This window comes from Rhinatrema bivittatum, chromosome 2 (assembly GCF_901001135.1).
Source record: "Rhinatrema bivittatum chromosome 2, aRhiBiv1.1, whole genome shotgun sequence".
In the NCBI taxonomy this organism is placed as follows: Eukaryota; Metazoa; Chordata; class Amphibia; order Gymnophiona; family Rhinatrematidae; genus Rhinatrema; species Rhinatrema bivittatum.
The window spans coordinates 348,810,572-348,829,019 of NC_042616.1; the positions used below are offsets into that span (position 1 = coordinate 348,810,572).

The 18,448-nt window shown below is 46.9% G+C and overlaps 1 protein-coding gene across 2 annotated transcripts in view; it reads right to left on the reverse strand.

The window, feature by feature from the left end:
* ZNF830 (zinc finger protein 830) overlaps positions 1-18,448 on the reverse strand; it is a 69,870-nt gene that overhangs the window by 44,364 nt on the left and 7,058 nt on the right. Inside the window, exon 2 of one of the 2 annotated variants that reach the window (XM_029589880.1) lies at positions 9,605-9,704. The exons of the other annotated variant lie outside the window; for it this stretch is intronic. Coding sequence (XP_029445740.1) covers positions 9,605-9,704 — 100 coding nt within the window. The remainder of the gene's footprint in view (positions 1-9,604; positions 9,705-18,448) is intronic. 2 annotated transcript variants of the gene reach the window in all.

Consider the following 18,448-nt stretch of genomic DNA (forward strand, 5'->3'; position numbering starts at 1 on the left):
TTTCCTACAATTTTTCTCATTTTATCAAAGTTTCCCTTTTGAAAGTTTAGCACGAGAGCCATGGATTTGCACACTGTTCCTCTTCCAGTCATTAAATCAAATTTGATCATATTATGATCACTATTGCCAAGCGGCCCCACCACCGTTACCTCTCTCACCAAGTCCTGTACTCCACTGAGAATTAGATCTAAAATTGATCCCTCTCGTCTGTTCCTGAACCAATTGCTCCATGAAGCTATCATTTATTCCGTCCAGGAACGTTATCTCTCTAGCGTGTCCCGATGATACTTTTACCCAGTCAATATTGGGGTAATTGAAGTCTAAAGAGAAAAGAAGCAAAACCTTGCACGTAAGCAAGTATCACAGTACACTGGTGCAGGGTAAATGTTTATTCACCATCAATTTCTATGGTATGCTTAACTTGAAGAATTCAGAACATCAAGAATATATATAATTCAAACAGGCAACTCCATGAATTCCAAATAATGCTTTAAACTCGGTCCCCCGACACGGTCCCGTGTTTCGCTTAGGCTGCGTCGGGGGGGAACCAGGGGTACATTCAAATCTAAAGTGTAAAAGCAAATAAAAGTCAACTCAAGAAAATGGTGAGAACGGCTACATTGTAACATCCGTTAAGCAAAGGTACATACCTCTAAAATGTCACCCGGAGCGCGCAGGCTCTCGCAGGTGTCAGCCATTTAAACACAGGAAAGAGCGCGAATGTGACAGCTTTCGCGAGAGCTGTCACGTTGGCAAAACCATGCGAATGCTAAAGACCCGCATGATTGAGCATTGTTCAAACATTCGCCTTCATAGAGTAGATGAGCCCCTGGTTTCGCACTGGATTGACTCTGGTCACACCGTCTCTGATCTCTCCTTTTCAGTTATCGAGGTAGTACGTCCCCCCCTTCGGGGTGGGGACTTCCCCGAGGCTCTGGGTCGGAGGGAGCAGAGGTGGATCTTTACGCTTAATACGGTTGCCCCCCAGGGTCTAAACAGAGAAATTGAGTGGTACCTGTTTTATTAGGACGGATTCATCGAGATTTGCTGGCTTTTGACGGCTCTCGCGAGAGCTGTCAAAAAATTTTGACAGCTCTCGCGAAAGCTGTCACGTTCGCGCTCTTTCCTGTGTTTAAATGGCTGACACCTGCGAGAGCCTGCGCGCTCCGGGTGACATTTTAGAGGTATGTACCTTTGCTTAACGGATGTTACAATGTAGCCGCTCTCACCATTTTCTTGAGTTGACTTTTATTTGCTTTTACACTTTAGATTTGAATGTACCCCTGGTTCCCCCCCGACGCAGCCTAAGCGAAACACGGGACCGTGTCGGGGGACCGAGTTTAAAGCATTATTTGGAATTCATGGAGTTGCCTGTTTGAATTATATATATTCTTGATGTTCTGAATTCTTCAAGTTAAGCATACCATAGAAATTGATGGTGAATAAACATTTACCCTGAACCAGTGTACTGTGGTAATTGAAGTCTCCCATTATTACTGCAATACCAATTTGGTTAGCTTCCCTAATTTCTCTTAGCATTTCACTGTCCGCCTCACCATCTTGACCAGGTGGACAGTAGTATACTCCTATCACTATATAGTCTTCCCTGACACACAAGGGATTTCTACCCATAAAGATTCAATTTTGTATTTAGTCTCATGCAGGATGTTTATCCTAGTGGACTCTATGCCATCCCGGACATAAAGCGCCACACCTCCTCCCGGGTGCTCCTCTCTGTCATTGCGATATAATTTGTACCCCGGTAGTGCACTGTCCCATTGGTTATCCTCCTTCCACCATGTCTCTGAGATGCCAATTAAGTCTGTCATCATTCACTGCTATACATTCTAATTCTCCCATTTTACTTCTTAGACTTCTGGCATTAGCATACAAACATTTCAAAGTTTTTTGTTTGTATTTTCATTCTGCTTTTTAATTGATAGGGATAAGTTAGAATATTTTAGCTCAGGTGAGTTTTACGTTACAGGTACTTGGACTACTTTTCTTATTATTGGAACCTCACTGTCGGGATGCCCTAATTCTAATGCATCATTAGTATCCTTTGAAGATACCTCTCTCCGAACCATGCACTGCTGAGCGACTGTCGGCTTTCCCCTTTGTTCTAGTTTAAAAGCTGCTCTATCTGCTTTTTAAAGGTTAGCGCCAGCAGTCTGGTTCCACCCTGGTTAAAGGTGGAGCCCATCCCTTCGGAAGAGACTCCCCCTTCCCCAAAAGGTTCCCCAGTTCCTAACAAAACTGAATCCCTCTTCCTTGCACCATCGTCTCATCCACGCATTGAGACTCTGGAGCACTACCTGCCTCTGGTGACCTGCGCGTGGAACAGGGAGCATTTCAGAGAATGCTACCCTGGAGGTTCTGGATTTAAGTTTTCTACCTAAGAGCCTAAATTTGACTTCCAGAACCTCCCCCCCCACATTTTCCTATGTCATTATTGCCCACATGTACCACGACAGCCGGCTCCTCCCCAGCACTGTCTAAAATCCTATCTAGGTGACGCGTGAGGTTCGCCACCTTCGCACCAGGTAGGCATATTACCAGGCGATCCTCACGCCCACCAGCCACCCAGCTATCTACATTCCTAATAATCAAATCGTCAACTATGACGGCCGACCTAACCCTTCCCTCCTGGGCAGTAGGCCTTGGGGAGATATCCTGAGTGCGAAAGGACAATGTATCACCTGGAGAGCAGGTCCTTGCTACAGGATCCTTTCCTGCTGCACCCAGTTGATGCTCTCCCATCATGAGACCTTCTTCCTCCAAGGCAGCACCAGGGCTGCCAGTCTGGTTGGGACTTGGCTACTATGTCCCTTAAGGTCTCATCTATATACCTCTGTCTGCCTCAGCTCTTCCAGGTCTTCCACTCTAGCCTCCAGAGATCGGACTCTTTCTCTGAGAGCCAGGAGCTCTTTGCATCGCATGCACATGTACAACTTCTCACCGGTGGGTAAAAAATCATACATGTGACACTCGATGCAAAAGACTGGGAAGCCGCCCTCTTGCTGCCTTCATCTCAATTTTGATCAGTTCCTAGTTAAGTTTTAGGTTGCTATGGGAGTAGGAATGTGTCTAACGTCTTTTAAATGTATTATTGATCGAATTCTCAATAAAATTTTTGTTGATTTTTTGGGGGTTTTGTTGGTTTTTTTTTGTGAAAGTGGCACCTGCCTATAAATTAAGGGATGAGCTAGGGGTGGGTGGGAAATACAGTCTAACTTCAGTTAGTCAGCCAGAGTGACTCACTGCTCTCTTGATTAACAAATGTTAGTACCTATTCAAACCAAGTCACACTACCTCAACACCTTTCAAAGGTGAGTAACTGGACTGAACTTTTCAACCTTTTTACTTAGGCATACACTGTTCCTGGCTACTTTTTTTTTTGTTTTTTTGTTTTAAGTACAAACACTCAGTTCTGCTTACTAGCTGCCTTACAGACTTTTAAAAATAAACACACTACCTACTGCTTTCTAGCTGCCTTATTGCCTATTTAAAAATACAGTCTAACTTGTTTATTCACTGTCTTACTGACTATTAAAAGCACAAACACACACACACTAAATAATATATTCCCAAATAGTTAACTTTGCCCCAATACTATTAAGAAAGACAATGTCCCACACAAAAACTGATACCTTTCAGCCACCAGCAAGGTGATCCTCTCCTCTCAGTGTTCCCACTGGAATGCATCCAGTTTCTGTGCACAGCTGGATGGTTCCCGGGGTGAGTCTAAGGAACGGCTCTCAGCAGGACAGTGCTTGTAGCTCAGATATACGACAGGCTGAACAGACTACCAGCAGGAAGGCTGTCTTCAATGTTAATAGTCGGAGAGACAGGCCGCGGAGAGGTCTGAAGGAGGTTCCTGCTAAGACAGGTTGATGTTCCAAAGAGGCACAGGCCACCTTAGGGGTGGTCGGATGTGCTTGACTCCTTTCAGGAAGCGGGAGACATCCGGGTGAGAGGCTATGCTGCCGCTCTCGCTCTTGGTTCCGTAGCATGACAATGCAGCCACCCGTACCTTGATGGAGTTGAGGGACAATCCCTTCTGTAGGCCGTTCTGCAGGAATTCCAAAATCACAGGAATTCTGACTGAGCGTGGTATGATGTGGTCCTTGCACCAGGCTTCGCATACTCTCCAAATCCTTATGGATGTTAGGGATGTGGAGAACATGCGTGCTCTGAGTAGGGTGTCAATTACTGCCCCTGAGTATCCACTCCTCTTTAGGCGAGTCCTCTCAATGGCCAGACCATAAGAGAGAATCAAGCTGGATCCTCGTGGAGGATCGGTCCCTGTTGGAGCAGGTCTCTGTGTGGGGGTAGCAGCAGGGGATTCCCTTGTCAGCAGTCTTCGCATGTCTGCGTACCACGGTCTTCTTGGCTAGTCCGGGGCCACTAGAAGTACTGGTCCCCTGTGGTGTTCTATCTTGTGGATGATCACGCCCAAGAGGAGCCACGGCAGGAAGGCGTGTAACAATCTCTTGTGGTCAGGTCTGTACCAGAGTATCAATTCCCTGGGACTGAGGTTCCCACCTGCGGCTGATGAAGTTGGGTACTTGGGCGTTGGACTGGTTTGCCAGGAGGTCCATGGTTGGTGTTCTCCAATGGTTTCCTATCAATTGGAATGCTGTGGTCGACAGCTTCCATTCTCCTGGATCTAGACTTTCTCTGCCGAGGTAGTCCGCCGCGATGTTGACTTTCCCAGCAATGTGGACGGCCGAGATCTCTTGAAGATTCACTTCCGCCCATGACATTAGGAGGTCTATTTCCAGAGACACCTGTTGGCTTCTGGTTCCTCCCTGACGGTTGATGTAGGCCACTGTTGTGGTGCTGTCTGACATTACTCTGATCGCTTTGTCTCTGAGTCTGTGACTGAACCTTAGGCAGGCTAGTCTGACTGCCCGGCCTTCCAGGCGATTGATGTTCCATCCCGACTCTTCTTCGTTCCATTGCCCTTGGGCGGTTAGCTCCTGGCAGTGTGCTCCCCATCCTCGTAGGCTGGATTCCGTGGTGAGTAGGATCCAGGTTGGTTCCTTGGCTCAGATGGGCTTCTTGTAGCCACCATCGTAGTTGGGTCCGAACTCTGTCCAGGAGCTGAAGCCGTACGGTGTAGTTCTGGGACAGTGAATTCCATCATGATAGTAGTGAGCGTTGTAGGGGTCTCATGTGAGCTCGTGCCCATGGGACTAGCTCCAGTGTGGATGCCATAAGGCTGAGAACTTGTAGGTAATCCCATGCTGTGGGGCGAGGTTCGCTCAACAGGGTCATCAGTTTTGATCTCCTTGTCGGTGTCGGGATGACCTTGTCTTGTTTGGTGTCGAACCGGACTCCCAAGTATTCTAGAGATTGGGAAGGCTGCAGGCAGCTCTTGTTTATGTTGACCACCCACCCGAGGCTCTCCAGTAGAGTTTTGACTCACTTGGTTGCCTGGTGGCTTTCCTCTGGGGATTTTGCTCTGATCAGCCAATCGTCTAGATAAGGGTGCACGCGGATTCCTTCCTTCCTCAGTGTTGCTGCCACCACCACTATGATCTTGGTGAACGTCCGGGGTGCAGTGGCTAACCCGAAAGGTAGTGCCCGGAACAGGTAGTGACTGTCCAGGATCGAGAAGCATAGAAAATGCTGATGCTCTTGATGGATCGGAATGTGTAGGTAGGCTTCCGACAGATCCAGGGAGGTGAGAAACTCTCCCGGTTGTATTGCCCCTTATTACCGAGCGTAAGGTTTCCATGCGGAAGCGAGGAATCTTCAGGTGACTGTTGACCGCCTTGAGGTCCAGGATAGGTCTAAGCATTCCTTCTTTCTTGGGGACGATAAAATAGATGGAATAATGGCCAGTATTTATTTGTTGTGGAGGCACCGGTGTTATAGCCTCAAAGCTAGTAATCTGGTCAGTGTAGCTTCGATTGCTATTCTTTTGGAAGGGTCGTGGAAGGGAGATTCCACAAACTTTTCCGGAGGGAGGTGGTGGAAATCCAGGTAATATCCCTCTCAAATGATGGATAGGACCCACTTGTCCGAAGTTCTCTCGACCCATCTTTGGCAGAATAGGGCAAGTCTGCCCCCTATGACTTCTTCCTTTGGATGGGTCGGATGATTTTCATTGTGGGGTGCGGCTGGGCCCTGGACCCAACCGAGCTGGCTCCCCTTTTATTGTGCTTGTTCCAAAAGGACTGGCTCCGGCCTGCGGGGCGGGCTGCTTGATATGAGCTTCTATACGGGTTGAAGCGCTGTGATCCTCTGCTCCTGGAGGTCCTGGGGAAGGATCGCTGGTTTCTCTTACTCCTGTTCTCCGGTAGCCGCGGCAGTGGGGACTCGCCCCATTTGTTGCCTAGTTTCTCTAGTTCGCTTCCGAACAGGAGGGTTCCCTTGAAAGGCATCCTTGTGAGTCTCGTTTTGGAGAATGCGTCGGCTGACCAGTTTCGGAGCCAGATTTGTCTTCTGACTGCCATGGCGGATGAGACTCCTCTAGCTGCTGTGCGTACCAGATCCAAAGCGGCGTCTGCTAAGCAGGCTGGTCTGTGCTAAGCAGGCACGTGTCACCATGGCACAGCAGGCCGCGATCTGTAAACACATAGCGGAGACATCAAGAACTGTTTGAGGATAGATTCCAGATTTATGTCTTTCGCATCCTTGAGTGCTGCTCCTCCCTCCACTAGGATAGTAGTGCGCTTCGAGACCGCGCAGATGATGGCATCCACTTTCGGACATGCCAGGAGATCTTTTGCAGCTGGGTCCAGAGGGTACATGGCTACCAGAGCCCGGCCCCCTTTGAATGTAGTTTCTGGGGCATCCCATTCCAGGTCAATTAGTTGCTGGACGGCTTGTAATAGTGGGAAATGGTGGGAGGTTTGACAGAGTCCCTCTAACAGTGGGTTCGTCTTAGGTTCCCCTGAGGCACTTGTGCCCGGGATGGCAAGCTCTTTTAAGCTGTGTGTGACCAGGTCTGGAAGCTCGTCCTTGGTGAAAAAGCATCTCATGGTTTGATGGGGTTCTGTCCCCGGAGGGAGCTCCCCTTCCTCCAGGGGTTCTGACTCCTCATCTGAGATGTCAGTGTCCCCGAAGGTGGGGCTTCTGGGCAGTGGGATCACTTCCCTGGGCATAGAGGGTCCCGGCATGTTGAGGTCCTCTGGTGGAGCCTGTGGTCGCGTTATAGGAGGCCCCAGTTGCATGTGGACAAAGGTATGCAGACCTTTGAAGAATTCCACCCAGGAGATAGATGCTGGGTCTAGACTAGGGGGCGCCATGTCCCTGGGGAGCCCTGTTTGAGGGGGGGAGGGGGGTCCTGCTGTGTAATGCTAAGACCGGCGTACTGCTCGAGAGGCTGGGGTCCGGTACTGGCTGGGGGCCATGATTTGGGTCCCCTAGGGCCTCTTCGCACTGTATACACAGGGCTGTGGTCTCCTCATGCTGTGCAGCTCTAATGTGGCATATGCTGGGCAAAGGCCCTGAGCTTTGAGTTTATTTTCAGGTGGTGCCATGGCTTGTGTGCATACAATACAGTTGTGCTCGTAGGTTTGGTGCGCGCGTGCAGGGAGATGTGCGCGCTGTTGAGCACACAGGTGTGATAAAATTTATTAGGGCCATCTGTTTAGTGGAAATTCACCAGAAAAGGTCCAGGGGTCACTACTTGCTTGTAAATTAAGGGCACTGCTGTTCTTGAAAATGTCTCTGAAGCTGTCTCACACTTAGATAACAGAAAAACATATGTATCGCTTTGTATTTCTAGGCAAGACAATGAAGAGTTATAAAATCAAGGTTAGTTAGCTTCCCAGGGCTCTGTGGAATGTTAGAAGTAAGCAAATGTTTTCCTGTAACCTTGTGACCCTAAGTCAAAGGAGTGTTGTTTTAATTACTGGGGAAAACAGTATTTAAGAATGACCAATTCAATCACAAATTAAGTCAGGTTCTTAGGCTTACGAGCTGACTTCCTTATGCGCATAAAAAATAAAGGCTTTATTCACGAGAAATACACTGTCTGTCTTTCCTGGTGCCCTGTGATAAACTTTTTTACCGCACAGGTCGAAATTATGCGCCCGGCACGATAAGCGCGTGGCTACGCCCGTCGCTTGTGTACCCAGCACTTGTGCGTGAGACATTGTGCACACAAGGTATTTGTGCGCACGAATCACCTATGTATACATGGATCAAAACGGCGGACAAGGTGGCAAACAAAGCCAAAATGGTGACTGCGACCACGCGGACAATATGGCGACCACCTCGGAGGGTCTCCACGTGGGAGGGCCCTCGGATCTGACCGGAGTCTAGCCCTGCTAGGGCAAGCGGCACTGGTCCCGGCTGGCTGCCTGTGCATCTCCTCGAACTTCGGTGTCCGGAGACTTTTAAATAGATTTCTACCTTACCTTGTAGGCACTTCCCGGTCTCGTTCCGGGCGGTCTCCAGCTGTGGGGGGAGAGCAAAATATCTTCACTGCTGCGCTTGAGGTTGCACCCGCTGCCTCTCAGCCTCACCCGATGTTGGGGGCTAGGTCCCCGCCGAGGGTCGGCCGGCCGGACCGAGGCTTACCTCCGAGGGATCGCGGAAATCACCTTGGGAAATCTCAACTGGGGGAGGGACCCAACGGGTGTCACTGCAGGAGAGTGGGGCTCATCTGTAGAGGTAAGATTTCTTCTTAATTTGATTTTCTTGGGTAAATTTACTCTAATGCTGTGCTAGTGTGCATAGAGTTCCTAACTGCTATGGAGACGGAAAATACTGAAGAGCTGCACTTCCTGCAGGGGTATATGTACTGGGGCTGACGTCAGATTGAAATCTGATCCGTCTCCAACTGCTATCAGGAGTGCACTATACCCATTGGTCCTGAGTCCATCTGCTACACGCTAGGAAGTTGAAATTAAGCTCTTCTACAATACAGCAACTGCATGGCACAACAAATGCACATCTGATGAGAGGGATAAGGGGAGAGAAAATACAGGGGAGAAAAGCAATCATAACTTCTGAGCTGGTGAACATCAGGAATCACTGTCTGCTCCAAGACAAGTTCAAATAATGGATTTCAGGTCAAAGCTTTGGTTTTAGTTTTACTCTACACTGTGGGGCTTGGAAAATTTTTGACAGGGAACAATCCTCATGATGCCATCTCTAGTTTATACAAAACACAGTCCACACATTTGATGTTAGTATGAAATTAAACACACCATAAATATTCCTAAAATTTTAGCTATATTCTTATTAAATGAATCATTTATATATTGCCAATACCATGGTTGCAAAACTAAACCAAATTTCATTGCATTAACTATCTGTCCCAGTTATGTGCCCTTTGCTTACTCTGAAATATAAATCATTTGTTATGCAGTCCAAAAATCAGCAAGGGAATTGGAGGTAGGGTACGAAGGGACAATGAAATCAGTCTAACTACAGTAGCATAAAGTTTCCTTTCTTAGGATCATTTTATGCAGAGGTATTCTGATACCCCAACAGGCGACTTCATTAACTATTCAGTGTCATCCACAAGGTAAAACATGACATGTAGCCTAACCACAATTAGTAGACATACTAAAATAACAAACACCAATAAATCAATGTCTTAGAGAAGAATAAACTAATTCAACACATTTTTAATTCTTACCTCTTTATGCTGTTTACCAAGGGTATGTGTTGTCCACAATAATTCGTTCTTAATTGATGTGTTGCACAGTGCACAAGATAGGTGCCCCAAACTGCTGTATGTACACAGGCTAAAATTAAGGAACTATTACAAAATTATTAAATAACCTTCGATACCATGGTTCTACAACTACAATTGCCAGGTTGCCAAACAGAGACCAAAAACCTGGAGCTGGTAACAGGGATGAATAGTATAATATGGGCAGACTTACACAATGGGGAAATGAGGGATGTTGAATGGGTGTGTGCACGCATACTCCTTGTCCCTGTGACAGTTCTGCTGCTGCCCTGTGACTTACATTACTGATAACAGTCCATCAGGCTTGAGGGTGGCACATTGGGCTTTCTCTTCCCAAAAAGCTGCTTCATTTCTGAACTGACAAAGCTTCAACGACCGAAAAACAAACTCCAGTTTCTTCACAGCTCTGAGATGATACAGAGATACAGCAGCCTAATGAAGATATCCGCACCAACCAACACAGAAGTATCTAATAAGAGGAGCGGAAGGTGTTGCGTGAGTTTCGCCTACGTTGTGACAATATCTGCTCCTTCCCTAATCCCTTCCCCAAGTATCCCAGTAGTCACTTTACCTTCCCCAAAGTTTTCTCCATTGGCCATCACTCTCCCAAGTTGTGTAGTTTAACCATGACCTCACTCAGTGAAGAACGTTCTGCCATTTTCTCATTCGCTAGTTTGTTAACCAGTCTTCTATACAGAGCAGCTTTGAAAGCCTTACTAAACCATAAACCGAACACCTCCAATTTCTTATCCATCAATGAAGCACAACCAGTGATTGGCCAAAGCTAGGAAGGTTTTTAAATCACAGTCTAGTTTGTGCTTCTGTTTGACAGGCCAGGTATTAAGTACTGTGTTTACTATGAACTTGCCTTAAAGGTTGAAAATGAGAAAATTCTGTTAGTAAATCTGGCTCAATATAAACTAAAAGTCATAAGCATCCCATCCCGACTGCACTATTATCTGCAAACAGAGTTGGAAAAAAGCATATACCAACATGCATGCATAAAAGGAAACAAAGTGCTAAGAAAAAGTGATCAAGTTGAAAAAAAGGAGGCTAGAAAAAGTGTGAGGAATACATCTGATAGAGCAGTAAATTCTTACAGCTACTTACCAGCAGAGGTGGCAACAACCAAAAACCAGGAACAAAAATCAAACATGTCTTGGGACAGCTACAAATGGTGGGAGTGAGGGAAAGAAGAAAGAGTAGAGAACAAAATTATACTTACCTGATAATTTACTTTCCTTGAAGACTGCTAGACCAGTCATTACAAATGGGATTTCCCTCCTCTACAGTCAATGCAGACAGGGGACACACCTTTTTCAATGCCTCACTCAGGGGTATAAAAGAGGTGTGGCCCTAGCCAAAGCCAGTAGCCTACTGCCAAAGCTTCAGAAATCCCCTTTATACCTTCCTTCTATGGGGTACTGGGACCCATTCTGAGCGAGGTACAAATGTCAGATGAGCAAAAGATATAGGCAGAAGGAGGCCACTTAGTCGTGCCTCACTTGATGCCCTTAGTCCCCCTGACCCTTCTCCCCTGGTCTTCCTAGGTGGGATGCTGACTGGTCTAGTAGTCTTCAAGGAAAGTAAATTACGACACAAGTATAATTTTACGTTCCTTATCATCCTGCTGGACCAGTCATTACAAATGGGATGTACAAAAGCTCTTCCTTAGCTGGGGAAGACAGGGCTGCTTTACCAATCCTGGCCTCAAAGGCAGCGACTGATGTGGAAAGTGGGACCAATTTCTTCTGTTCAAGAAGACGCAAAGATGGCCACGCCGCTGCCTTGCCAGCTATTTCTGAGGAGGCTGATGTGCCTCTGCCCAGGATGAGGCTTGTGCTCTTGTAGAGTGAGCCTGGAGCCCTATCAGGGCCTGCTATCTTAACAATAAGATAGGCCAGTGCTATTGCTTCCTTGATCCCTTTGATATGGTGGCCCTATAGGCCATCTACCCCCTCTTGGGCATCAAGTATCTAGAACTGCTTGATTGTTCTTCTATAAAGCTAGGTATGACAAGAGAAAGCTATGTATTTTTAATAAACCCAGGTTTTAAATTTTCCCTGACAGCAGTTGCTACTGCTGACTGGACAGGCCTCTGCTTCTCATAAAAACTAACTCAGGCTCGGGTAGACAGATGGACTGGGCCTTGGAACATTCCTAGATAAGGATCTCTACAGTATTGAGCCTGCCTCTAAGATGCATCTTAGCCAAGTAGGACATTCCTGGAATGGTCCTTCATGAGTGTTCATTAGATGGTCCAAGGGGTTACCTGTCCCAGACCTTTAGCATCAAAATGCTATCATACTCTATTCCCAACCTGGCATGACTACCAAAGGAAGGTGGGGCGCTACTCTGGAGGCCTGAGGACTCCTGAACTGCCTCGGGCTCATAAGCCAGATGCCTAAATATAAGTGCGCCTAGAGCCCTGCAAATGCTGGGCTGCTGGCCTCACTACCACAACCTTGGTGAAGGTTTGGGGGGGGGCTGATGCTAGGTTGACGCAAACCCTGGAAGTGGTCCTGGGCCTTGCCTTGCTCTGGGGATACACTTAGATGGGAATATGATGGTAAGGGCCTAAGTTCAGACATTGGAAATGCTCCCAGCCTCCCCACTGATGTTCCCTACCACTATTTCCCTCGAACAGTAGGGCACCTGTTGATAACTGGTGATACCCTTTTTTTTCCCCATACCTTGTATTTCAAGTTTCTAGGACTGTCTTTTTCTTAGGGCTTCTGGAGTCCTTGAAAGTGTCCTCACCAGGTGATATCTATCCCCTTCCCAGAATGCCTCTGGGCAGAACCTGGGCTAACTGGGCCCCCCCATACTAGGTGGCCCAGGCACATTGCCTCCAGAAATGGAGGCTTGCTGAACTCCCGCCTAGAGGAGCCTATTTTGGTCAATATACTGACCTTTAGTGCTGATCTCCCCCACTTCTACCCAGACGCTAGTCTTACACATACCTGCTGAGACCAATCATCCGCTCAGGAGATTGTGCATGGACTGTTCCCCACCTTATACAGCAGGGGATCGAATAACCTAGCACTTTTTTTTAATCCACCAGTGAGCACTCTTGCTCCTGGGGAGTGGGGGGGGGGGGGTCATCCTTGATTTCTCACTACCCTGGTGGGAAGGTCCCATTTCATTGCCAAAAGGAATTTTCAGGAGCAAGTGAAATTGCTCATGCCATTATCCTAGAAAAAAAAAAAAAAAAGGAGAGGATACCAGTTCCCTTTCACCGGAAAGGACATATTATATAGGTGTCATCAATATGTAATGCTAGCTCCCTTTCTTCCTCCAGGAGACTTGAAGGCTGGAGCTCAAGAATCCTTTTACAGGGGTTTAGGATTCATCCTCAGCGGCTGCATCTGTAGGCCATTTGCTTCTTCGGGACCCAAGAGACAAGAGCTCATAGGGCACTGCACTTTGTGGCTTAACCTCAAGCTCTGGGGCAAGAGTTCCCAGCTAGGGAACCTTGCAGCCCTCCTGGGCCATTTGGGGGATGAAAGGGGGCTTTCCCTGGATATCATCCTGGGGCAGGGCCCTAGCATGTCCTCGCAGGACAAGAGATTCTTTTCTCCTCATGGTTCTGAACTGTTCTGATCCTGTGGTCAGGCCAATAGCTCCACTCTCAATTGCTTTTACCTAGCTTGAGGGATCTAATGACGGCTCTCGCCTTCAAGATGCCCTGTAACTTTTTCTCTTGAGGTAGCAGGCCTCCGCAGGGCTGGGCCCTTGCTTAACTTCACAGCCAGAGCCGTTTGAGCTCCCAGCTGTATACCAAACTCAATACAACATATGCTAAGTGAGCCTGAATCACTGCAGGGCTACGAGTTGCATGTGCCATCTTAAGGGCTGCTGGGGCTGACATTGCCAGCCACCATTGGAGAAGGAGTGGTTTGCAGCCCAAAATGCAACACTAACTAAAACAAACCAGCTTAGGCATGCCTTGCAGCTGGTGATATGTCATTCTGTTAAAAATCAAGATGAGCTGACTACATTGTGTGGTTTTCCCTTAGGTTAGGAGTGAACCAGTGTGCTTTCTGTTAGCTCCATACTAATAAGGGAGATTTGAATTACATTAAGCTCCAACGTACTCCTTATTTTAGATAGTTAAGTCTCAGCTGTGTGAACAAAAGAAGTACACACAAATGCAGCCAGAAGCAACCCATTTGGGTCATTTCCACCACACTTCCCTCTTCCAGAAGAGTCACGCTGTAGCCCTGTAGAACATTGAGCTACTACTACAGGCTAAACATTTCTAGGCTCTGAGATAATTGTACTCTGCTAATTATCAATTAACCAGTGCACTGCCAAGTATCTGGTATCTTATACTTACTGCTGGGTCTTAGCAACATCAGGTGGTCGTGTTAAGACCACTGTGCCTTGAGTCCCCATTGAAGCCATCATATATGAAGGCTGCTGTGTGGAATGACATATATGGCTACCACCATATGACCCAGAATAGTGAATATTTGACGAGCTGGGGGATGAGACTGGTTCCGTAAAATGTGAGCCAGTTCGCGAAAGGTTAGGATTCTTTCAGCTGGAAGGAAAGCTTTGCAGAGTTTGGTGTTTATCACTGCTCCTATAAACTGAAGGACTTGTATGAGATGTAGATTGGACTTCTCATAGTTGATTATGAATCCTGGGTTCTCCAGGCAGGTTATTTTCTGTATTAATGCGAGAGGAGCTTTCTGGATTTTGAGAACACTAGAAGCCAATCATCTAGATAGGGAAACATTTATCCCTTTCTTGTGTAGGTGGGCCACAGCTATGGCTAGGCATTTTGGAAGCACTCTGGAAGCTGATGACAGGATAACGGAAGCACCTTGTACTGGTAATGTTGAGCGTTCACTTGAAAGCAAAGGTTATGCCAGGAAGACAAATGCATTGGGAGGAGGGAATATGCATCCTTGAGATCTAAAGAATACATCCAATTGTTGGGTTGCAGAAATAGAAGAATGGTTTTGAGATATGTCATCTTGAATTTCTTCTCTCTGAATTAATTTGTTGAGGGCCCGCAGGTCCAAAATGGGCTGGAGGCCTTTGCCCTTCTTCGGGATGTATTGGGAATAGAATCCTTGATTGTGTTGTCATCGAGGTAGTTCTTGGATTGCCTTTTGATGGAACAGCGATTGAACTGCCTGTTGGAGAAGCATATTGCCTGTTTGATCTCATAAAGATGGTGTAAGATGGGGCTCATGCAGAATCATCTTTATGTTCAGTCTATATCCACTATGTACCACACTGAGAACCCAACGATCTGATGTTATGGAGGTCCAGAAGTGGTAAAAAGAAGATATTCTCCCACCTATTGCTGACAATAGCCATGGCTGAGCAGTCTTCAAAACGTCTGTTGCGGTTTTTGATTAGTGCTCTGTTATTTTTGTGGACGTTGTGCTCTTGAGCATCCCCTTGAGTCTGCTGAGACTGTTGTCTCTGTGGCTGATAGGGTGGTGACCTGTAGGAGGCAAACCGCCTGTAATGTCTCTGGTAGAAAGATCTCTTATAAGCCGGATAGAATCTTCCGAGGAACACTGCTCTGTTGATGATGTTGAGATCGCCACACTTTGCTCTTTCAGTTGGGATAGTCTCCCATAGCCTGTCTCTGAACAAATTATCCCCTTTGCAAGGGAGATCAGCTAGTTTTTCATGGACGTCGTCACGGATTGCACTTGTTCGAAGCCAGGAAATTCTGTGGGTGGCTATCGATGCTGACGTCCTAGCCGATATTTCACAGGCTTCGTAGATTGTACGAAGCAGATGGCGCAATCCCACTTCCATGTCAGCTATTGTTTGGTTCTATAGTTGGTCATTGGTTGTTGAACCCTCCAGTTTTAAGATTTGTAGGCATTCAGACAAATACTGTATGATATAGAAATGATGCTGGTGAATCTTGACATTAAGCACCACTCCCTGAAAAACTTTTCTTACCGAGGTCATCCAGGTACTTATCTTTACCTGGTGGTATATCAGAACATAGGCATGTCTTTTTTGCCTTTTTCATGGCCAACTCAACCACAACTGATGCATAAGGTAGCTGTACCAACCCATAATGCAAGGATCTATGCATCCTATACTTCAGATCAGACTTCCGTGAAGTGGAGGGACCTGACACTGGAGACTCTTACGATTTGTCCATTACTGCATTAAGGACCACATGAGATGGGAGTGCAGTCGGTTCCAATGGGTCGTCAAAGTTTTTAAGAATGCCATGAACTTCCAATCTTGGATTCAGAATTTTTTGGTCTCTATCTTTAAGGAGGAGCTCACCTTTTCAATGAATTTCGAGTAAGATAGGTCCTCAGGAGTTCCGGTGGCTCTTCAGTAGGGTCCGATGGTATGCCAGTCAACATACCCGGTGAAGTTGGAGAAGAGTCTAGAGGCTCCTTTTCATGTTTAGAGGTTGTGGGCTTGGGTTGTGACAACTGTCCTCCTCTACTTCAAGCTCCTGTGGAGAAGGGGGGAGCAAATGTTACAAGGCTTCTTCAGAGGGGCTAGTAGGTATAGAAGCAAAAAAGGTTTGTAAAATGTCAGTTATTTGAGACATCTCCTGTGTGGCAGTTCCACCTGAGGGTGTGAATGAGAATATTTCCTTTTTTGTGGAGGTAGAGATGCATTTTCATCCCTTCCTGACCAACTTGACCTCTGTTTTGGAGAAGGGTAACGCTGGTAGAAGAATTGAGGAATCTTGGCCTCTTGTGTTCTGACTGACCCTGATCTTTGTGGTGAAACCTTTGCCTCTTGACTAGCAGCTCTTGAAGCTGAGGCTGCTTCCGCTTTTGTTTGGAAACTTCCAAAATGCCTGTACAGACACTACCTCTGGGAAGGAAAGAAGAGCAGCCCTCAAAAACCTGCATAATGTCAACGTCAGACGCATCGAAATCCAAGGGTTCTCTTGGGGTGAGGTCTACTTGAGGGTCTGGACGTCATCGCACTAGTGAGGCTCCTTTCTCACCATGTACTGTGACGCATGTTTCTTATGCATCGTGTGCACAGACGCATGGCATTCCTGTGTCGATTACTTTGTTTTCAATTTTGCGTTGAGGGGAATTTTTCCTTTGATCTATTTATTTATTTTTTAGTTTTATATACCGTCATTCGGTAAAGCCATCATAACTGTTTACAAAAGTTCAAAATGCAAGATTTTTAACAATTGAGCAAAAGGCATAATAGGACGCATATTAAAAAAGACATCCAATTTCAAAGATATTAACTTAAACTTGCACTATGGATTGCACTAAGGGGGGCACAAAGGGGAGGGCAAGGCGCCTTTCAACGGTCGGTGCTGCCCTATTGATGGGGGGGGGCTCCTGATCGGGTCTCTCATTCACATCGCTGTTCCTTCTTTTTTTTCTAGTTGTTTTTCTCCTGTTTCTCTCATGGTGGAGGAGATGTAGTATGGGTTGGTGTTGTGCTTCAAACAACGTGAAGCTCCATTTTCCATGTTTTCTTCTGAATCTTGGCTTCGTGCGTCGGAGGGCGCAACTCCACTCAGCTTCCAACGGTTTGAGCGACACTTTAGAGTTTTGGTGATTTTCTCACCCAAAGCCTTACCTCTGAGTGGCTTCCCATTTGACCCTGATTTTGAGGTTGGCTGCAACAAAAATGGAGAAATTACTTACCTGATAATTTCATTTTCCTTAGTGTAGACAGATGGACTCAGGACCAATGGGTATAGTGCTCTCCTGATAGCAGATGGGAGACTGGGTCAGATTTCAAAGCTGACATCACTCTACATATACCCGTGCAGGAAGCTTAGCTCTTCAGTATTCTCCTTGAAAAGCCATTGTGGATATATGCATGCTTTAATAACTTGATTAACTTGGACTGGTTCAACTGATTTCCCAAACTGGAGACCGCCAGTGCATTCAATCGATTAACACAGACACCCGGCAATCTATGGGTGTCTTGAACTAGGGGTAATTCATGGCTAACCCGTACTTATTTATTTATTTATTATTTTTATATACCGACATTCGATCTCAATTGAGATATCACACCGGTTTACATTCAGGTACTGTATTTCTCTATCCCCAGAGGGCTTACAATCTAAGTTTTTGTACCTGAGGCAATGGAGGGTAAAGTGACTTGCCCAAGGTCACAAGGAGCGACAGCAAGACTCGAACCCTGGTCTCCTGGTTCACAGTCCACTGCTCTAACCACTAGGCTATTTCTCCTCCCTCCTCCCTTGTCCTAGTCTCGAGATTTGTTATCCGAGGTTCCCGGATTCTGGGGCAACCGTGAGCGGGATGCTGAGTCCATATGTCTACACTAAGGAAAATGAAATTATCAGGTAAGTAATTTCTCCATTTCCTAGTGTGTAGCAGATGGACTCAGGACCAATGGGATGTACAAAAGCTACTCCCGGACAGGGCGGAAGGCTGCCTGTGGGCCACTTAGTACAGCCCTTGCAAAGGCTGTGTCCTCCCAGGCCTGAACATCCAGGCGGTAGAACCTGGAGAAGGTGTGTATGGAGGACCACATCGCTGCTCAACAGATCACGGTGGGCGACAGCAGCTTGGTTTCCGTGCAGGATAGTGCCTGGGTTCTCGTTGAATGAGCTTTCACTTGCAGAGGCAAGGGCTTCCCTGCCTCTACATAGGCTGCCTTGATTACGTCTTTGAGCCAGCAGGCTATGGTCGCATGCGAGGCCTCTTCCCCCTGTTTCTTGCCGCCTTGAAGGACGAACAGGTGGTCAGTCTTTCGCACAGGTTCCGATCTTTCCAGGTATCGGACTAGGAATCTGCTGACGTTTAAATGGCAGAGAAGGCGTGAATCTTC